This window comes from Apis mellifera, linkage group LG11 (genome assembly GCF_003254395.2).
Source record: "Apis mellifera strain DH4 linkage group LG11, Amel_HAv3.1, whole genome shotgun sequence".
Classification (NCBI taxonomy): Eukaryota; Metazoa; Arthropoda; class Insecta; order Hymenoptera; family Apidae; genus Apis; species Apis mellifera.
The window spans coordinates 13,679,336-13,686,459 of record NC_037648.1 but is presented as its reverse complement, the minus strand read 5'-3'; the positions used below and the strand labels follow the sequence as shown (position 1 = coordinate 13,686,459).

The 7,124-nt window shown below is 27.0% G+C and overlaps 3 protein-coding genes across 5 annotated transcripts; 2 read left to right on the top strand and 1 right to left on the bottom strand.

Annotated features, from left to right (window-relative positions):
* Nucleotides 1–197: 197 nt before the first annotated feature.
* LOC725780 (ubiquitin carboxyl-terminal hydrolase calypso) lies at nt 198–4,914 on the bottom strand. 2 transcript variants are annotated; one of them, XM_026443859.1, is made up of 8 exons: nt 4,748–4,914; nt 4,195–4,409; nt 3,357–4,117; nt 3,136–3,266; nt 1,247–1,351; nt 829–1,148; nt 609–757; nt 198–545 (listed from the first exon to the last, which is right to left on the bottom strand). In XM_026443859.1, the coding sequence occupies exons 1-8, from the start codon at nt 4,803–4,805 to the stop codon at nt 467–469; spliced, it is 1,818 nt and encodes a 605-aa protein (XP_026299644.1). In that variant the 5' UTR covers nt 4,806–4,914; the 3' UTR covers nt 198–466. The 2 variants fall into 2 exon arrangements, with proteins under 2 accessions (XP_026299644.1, XP_026299645.1); XM_026443860.1 differs by having other exon boundaries at nt 829–1,145.
* On the top strand, nt 1,358–3,129 carry LOC102654161. 2 transcript variants are annotated; one of them, XM_016914943.2, is made up of 3 exons: nt 1,358–1,828; nt 1,937–2,028; nt 2,137–3,129. In XM_016914943.2, the coding sequence occupies exons 1-3, from the start codon at nt 1,661–1,663 to the stop codon at nt 3,113–3,115; spliced, it is 1,239 nt and encodes a 412-aa protein (XP_016770432.2). In that variant the 5' UTR covers nt 1,358–1,660; the 3' UTR covers nt 3,116–3,129. The 2 variants fall into 2 exon arrangements, with proteins under 2 accessions (XP_016770432.2, XP_006566551.2); XM_006566488.2 differs by having other exon boundaries at nt 1,937–3,129.
* A 405-nt stretch (nt 4,915–5,319) lies between the features above and the next one.
* On the top strand, nt 5,320–7,105 carry LOC552683 (chitinase domain-containing protein 1). Its single transcript, XM_026443861.1, has 7 exons — nt 5,320–5,507; nt 5,571–5,717; nt 5,818–5,998; nt 6,069–6,178; nt 6,252–6,406; nt 6,503–6,832; nt 6,918–7,105. Exons 1-7 carry the CDS (start codon nt 5,391–5,393, stop codon nt 7,057–7,059), a joined length of 1,182 nt encoding a protein of 393 aa, XP_026299646.1. The 5' UTR covers nt 5,320–5,390; the 3' UTR covers nt 7,060–7,105.
* Nucleotides 7,106–7,124: the final 19 nt, after the last annotated feature.

The window sequence follows — 7,124 nt, the reverse complement described above, 5'->3', positions numbered from 1 at the left end:
GTAATGATAAAAGTTATTAACGCATATTTAAAAGAATATGCATCAGATTTACGATATTTATAAATATAATGATGGTAGATACCATTAATGTAAAAAAAAGAGAAAAAGAAGAAAGATATATATAAAAAATATATCATAACGTTAATTTGTACAATTCGTGCAGGGATTGCATTGTTTATGACGAAAGAAAAATTATATTTTCAGTGCTGCTGATGAATATATGATTGTCTAATAAACATTTGAGTGAAAAAAATAAAACAAATATTGATAGTTCAACGCTATCAACGTTGTAAGTATTGTAAAGAGTGATATATAATCCACGCTCCATTTTTGCTTTAACAATCATATAATTTTTTTTTTTTATATGCTTGTTTCATTTCTTAAAGTGTCCTTTTTAATAGTTCCAAAATTCCTGACTGATAATTCGATAGGTGGGATAACATTCCATTTATTCGCTTTACGAAGATTATTTTCGTTTTTTACATTTGGTTCTACCTCGACGTCTACGGGACGAGTTTGGACGAGTATCTGCTTTCTTTGAAGATCTGTAAATAATAATTTTTATAACAATTTGTCAAGCTGATTTAAATTGTAATCGAATTTCTTACCTATGAACCCTGTTCACTGAGACGGAAGTATGCTTCTTTAAAGTTAAGTGTTGTTGGACCAATTCTGCCAATTTGCCTTGTTGAGCAAGCATCGAAAGGAAAGTGCAAATAAATTCGTCGTAATTGTGTGTTCTACGACAATCATCAATCTGAAAGAATAAAATAACGCATATAAATATTATTCATCGATATTAATAAATTTTTATTACAATGTACTTACCTTGTATTTATTCCTCTTGTCATTTTCATCTTTTAAACTAGTTTCACAGATATTAATTTCATGCTCCAAATTCTTTAACAATGCTAAAAGATCTTTAGGTGCAAATGTATGGGGCTCGAACAATTCTGGATATTTCGAGCATAATTTCGGATCGATCTTTTCGACTTTCTTCTCTTCGGTAACAGTATCCCCGTTACTAGTTTTTACTCTGGCATGAGGTATCCTAACTTCTCCTGACAGGCAGACCTTCTTATGTAAATGACCACTGTCAGAAACTAATCTTTTTCCATTTATATTAATATTTCCAAGAGAACGACCTACTTATGGATATAAATTTTATGTACCGCTTCCATAAAATATGAAGATAAGTACCACATTAAGGTGAATAAACAAGTGAAACAATAAACAATGTACGTACTTAAACCAGCCTCGTTCTTTTCATCACCAGACACTCTAATCACGACAAACTTTTTGAAATCTTTTGTCGATGTTGGGCTGCTTTGACCAGAATTCCATCCCCATGCTATAAATAATAAAAAAAAAATTTATTCATTAGAAAGAAGTATCTGCATTGCTTTATTGTACATTGTACATTTTATACCAAGAAAGAAATAATGATATAATACCTTTTTCTTTTTTTTTTTAATTGTCATCGTGTAATAAGAAACAATACGGAAATATTGAGAAACCACAGGTCAAATAACTGTATCTCGAAGGTGTCAAAGGAGACGAAATGAGGGGGAATGTGCGAAAGTCAAATAATATCACCTACCGAACTACAAGAATTTTAGTCTGTGTCTTGCATGATCAGTACGCGTGACAGTGGAACAAAATGAGATTGATTGCTTTTTTTTTATATTCTATTCTAATCACAATCGAATCATCAAAATGTCCAGAATCAAGGAAACCTCATTCCACTAGCTGTACCATATTTTATAATTGCGTGAATTTGCCTAGTGGTGGTTACGTTTGGATACCTAGTAAATGTACCGGAAATTTGGTGAGATTTCGTTAATATAATAAATAAAAAAATAATTTAAAAATTTTAAAAAAATTAAAGATAAAATAATGTTTTTAAAATTAAAAATAACACGTTTCCATCTTTTAGATATTTCAGCCGTATCTGCGAATGTGTGTTCTGCCTGGTGATTCCTGGACATGCGACACACTGTCGACAGAATCATCTTTTGTAACAAACAGGTATGATATTCCTGAATTGATCGATCCAAATGAAACTAGTTATATGGGATCAACGGAAGATCCATGGAATTTTTCTGAATTTATTGATTCGTCATATACTACTGACAGCATTCCTGATTATTTTGATCAAGATACGGCTACTCCGTACCCTTTAATTGAAGACAAAGAAACAATGGAACACAAATATAAATTGAATGCGGATGATGTTTCTGAAATTAACAATATAAAAGAGAGTTATCTACAAACAGAAGATAATAATAAAAAATATTATTCAATGTTGAATCAGTTAATGCATCATCTATTAATTTATAAAAAAATTACTATTCCATTGGAACTTTTAGCATCATCATCATTACCCGTACCTTCGAAATCTGTTACAAATTTACCATTATCAAGTTACCTTGTACAAAATTATATTCAACAAAATAATAATTTACAAAATACTATTATAACTGATGTCAAATTACAAGATACGACTGAAAATAATGCAACTTTAAAAAATGATATTAATGAATTGATATCAAACACAGAAAATTCTAAAAATTTGACAATAACTGACGATGAAAATAATATAATTTTAATTATGGATAATATAGGAAACAAACAATATTTAACTATTGAAAGATATAGATCATTAGGTTACAATTTGGATCCACAATTTGTTCAAGTTATTCCATGTATAAAAAATGTTCGGATGCCAAATATGACCAATTGTATTAAATATTACATATGTGAACCTGACATGGCCTCTGTAATAGAATATTCATGTCCATTATTCACAGCATTTAATAAATATTCAAAAACATGCGATGCAAGCACTTATAATAAGTGTAATGAAAATGAAAATAATAAAGAAAATATAAATTTGTTAGGAAATGTAAATAATATATTTCAAACAAATAAAAATATATGTACAGAAAATGGAAAAACAAAAGATCCTACATCTGAATCTCATTACTATATTTGTTATTCATCTTCAGAAAATGCAGAAGATATCAAATCTGTACGAATGTCATGTCCAAATGGCTTAATATTTTGTCAAATTAGGAAAGTTTGTACAACGAAACGTCTCTGCAAAATATCATAAAAAATATTTTTTTTATTTACCTTGAGTTGGAGAATTAAATGCAGATCCAATCTCAGATGATGTATCAGTACTAGACGAACTATGTGCTGGGGAAGTTTGAATTCTGAGAGGTGTAGCATAATCCAATGCACACATTACTACTTTTTCCATACTAATGAAATATTTAAAAAAGTATATATTATAATTTCGTTTAAAAAAATAAAAAATATTTTTAAATATTATTTGATTTATTTTTACCTACTTTGATTCTGCCTTTCCAGAAGTTACACTTGTGGCTGGTTCTTCAGTATCTATAGTAGAATCACTGTTTCTTTCAACTGTAATAGTTGGTACTGATGAAGATTCATCAATCTCTGATTTATTAGGTGGAACATTTTCGTCGTCGGTTTTGTTTTTTTTATCATAGGATTTATCTGATTTATCAGAATCATTTGAATTTTTTTCTGTTCCATCTTGATGACTTAATTTAACAAGTTGTTGCAATGCCTCTAATACTATTTGCCTATTAGTTTTCAACATAGTTAATTTATGCGAAATGGCGAGTCGTCGATCAGGAACAACAGCCATTAAATTAAATCTTATATCTTGTAACTGTTCCCCTGTTGCCATTCCTAAACGATCCGTAATTACTCTTCTAAATTGTTCAGTCCATTCTTCATGCTCTTTCCATGGACCATGATCCATCGGATATGGTTTTAAACCATCTAATTCAAATAATCTACCATTAATTGGTACATAACTAACAAAATGAAAAGCTTCTCCAGTAAATCTACCAGTTGAAACACCAGTATTTTTATCCTGACGTCTTTTGGCTTGAGGCATTGCATGAGAATTATGAGCACATGCCAATTCAGGAGTATTTCCAATTGCCCATCCTTTATTTTCTGGACACATACCAGATGTATGCATTTTCAATCGGGATAAAGTTGTACCCAAATGAATATTTGGACAATTAAGTAATACAGAAAGTAATGCGTGAGTTGCACAACTATTGGGCACAACCTATAAAATAATAAATTATTTAAATTCATATTTTATATGAAAACATTATAATATATAAAAGATATACATAAAAATACCTGTTGTGCAAAAAATATATTGTTAACAATTTCTTCATCTTTTACAAAACTTTCATCTTGTTCTACAACTTTACGCCTGGATCTCCTTTCTTCTATCCAACGAAATAAAAATATAAAACCATATACTGGACCTTCCAATGATTTTTGTAGATCATATATTTCTTCTACTTGTACACCTTTTACTCCAAAATCTTCCAATAATAATGTAAATAAACCTAATAAAATGAAAATCTTATAGTAATATAATAAAGATAAGATAACCTTTTTAAGTGTATTATAATCTTAATATTATAAAGACAAAAGAATGAAATGATTTTTTTTATTTTCTTATGATAAAAATAAAATATATTATATTTATAGTAAATATATAGAGAGTATAATAAAATAAAATCAAATAATTAACATTATTTTATATCATACATTGAATTTGTATTTATAGAAAATAAAAATTATAATGTTGTGTCACAGTAAATTAGTTTACACTATATAATAATAGATCCAGATAATGTAATAGTTATTAAATTAACATACTCTTGTGCGTATTATTTTATACCTGGGTCACTTTCCAATTCTAGCCAACCTTCTGTTAATCGATTTATGTCAACTGGCATTCTGTGTTCAATTTCAAGTTCAACATTTAAAAGAATTTTAAATTCATTTAAAAATTTTATTATACTGTGACAATTAAAGACGCCATATTACATCAAAACATATATCATGTGACATAGTCACGTGGTAAAAAAGGCTTAAAAAAAATATATTAAAGCAATTTTCAATCATTTTTATTTTTTAATTGGTTATATATTGGATAATTAACTTATTTAACTAATTTATGTTTAATAAGAGAAATAATTACTTAAAAATTTTGTTCTTTCGATAAAAAAATGTGCACGAAAACTAATAAAATATAATTTATTTAATCAAAAATTTAATATCAATATATGAGTTGGTATTTTCTTCAACAAAATTTTACATTATATATATTTATTTTAATATATTGATATAGGAACAAAAATATAATTTTATATATTAAATACTATTGGATATACATATATGATTGTATGTATATAAATTGATTGTAGCGCATTCTATTAACAATTCTAATAAGATCTTTTGAATGAATACTTTATACATATAAACCACGTCACATATGTTATTCATATGCAATAAGTTTGTATTAAAAATAAATAATTAATATGAATATTTTTTCATTAATGATTAGTCTATTATTATTTTTTCAATTATCAGAATGTACATTATCACCACTCAAAGATAGGAATAATAAAAAAAATAAAGGAAAAATTGAATTTAAGGTAGAGAAAACAATATCGCGTAATAATGTATATATGATTTAATTTTATTATTTTTTATTTTAGAAAGGTCCTGTGGAACAAGATGTTTTCAGCAGAATTTTAGTAATCAAAAATCCTAAAACGCATGACATAATTCGAGAATCAGGATTTTATTTTTTTAATACAACTCGTCGACGATTTACTGGAGAGGTTTTGGGGTACATTACACCGGTAAATTTATTAATTTTCATAATATATTAACTTGGTAAATATAATATTTTTTACATATACATATTTTTGAACAAATTTATTGATGATAAATTTTTCTTAGTGGAATAACAATGGATTTGAAGTTTCTAAAATATTTCATGGAAAATTTACAATGATATCACCAGTATGGTTAACATTTCCAGAAGGCAGTGCGTCAACATTTAAATTGTCAACTCATGATGTTCAAAAAAAATGGTTAAAAGAAATGAAAACTATAAATAATGAAACTCATCACGTAAAAAGTATGTTAAATTTTTAATATTACTATTTCTCATATATAAGTATGCATAAAGATATAATTACTATTTACAGTTTTACCAAGAGTATTATTCGAGCATTGGTCAGTTAATGACATTATTGCATTATATAGTGATACTCAAAAACAAATTGCATTAATTTCAGCACTCACAGACACAGCAAAGGTATAACTATTTTAACAATATTTATAATATATTAGATATTAATGTAAAATAATTGTTATATACAATATTTCAGAATTTTCATTTTGATGGATATGTATTAGAATTATGGAATCAGTTTGTATCAACAGGTGTAGATACACAGATTGTTGTAGCAATAATTCAATTTATTGCTCATCAATTGAAAAACAATAATTTGGATACAATTTTAGCAGTACCACCCTCAAGAGGGTAAGTTTTGTTTTATTATTTTGTAATCAAATTGCAATTACATTATATTTGAAAGGTTCCAAAAATATAAGAAATATTTTTTTTTTAATATTTCAGCCCAAATATTCAATTATTTAATAGAGATCAATTTAATCAATTATCCCCGTATTTGAAAGCATTCTCTTTAATGACTTATGATTATTCAAGTATTCAACGACCTGGTCCTAATAGTCCTCTTGATTGGGTGAGGGAATGTGTAGAATTATTAGTACCTGAAAAAGGTCCTAAAAGGGCTCAAATATTATTAGGTCTTAATTTTTATGGATATAATTACACACCTGAAGGTGGAGGAGCTATCTTAGGTTCAGATTATTTAAAAATTCTTGAATCCTTTAAAGGGAAAATACAATGGGACGATAATAGCAAAGAACACTTTTTTGAGACAAAGTAAGATATAGGATAAAAAAATAAAAGAATTTATAGCTTAGATAAAATTGTCTTAGTTTAGGATGAAATGTGGAATGTATTTTAGGTCAACAGGAGGCAATGGAATTATCTTTTATCCTACATTATATTCTATTTTACATCGATTGGATCTTGCAGCAGAGTTAAATACAGGTATATCTATTTGGGAACTTGGTCAAGGATTACATTATTTTTATGATTTATTGTGAACATTTTGCATATATTACAAATATACATAATATTAAAAAAATAAAATTATCTAATATAATTTCCA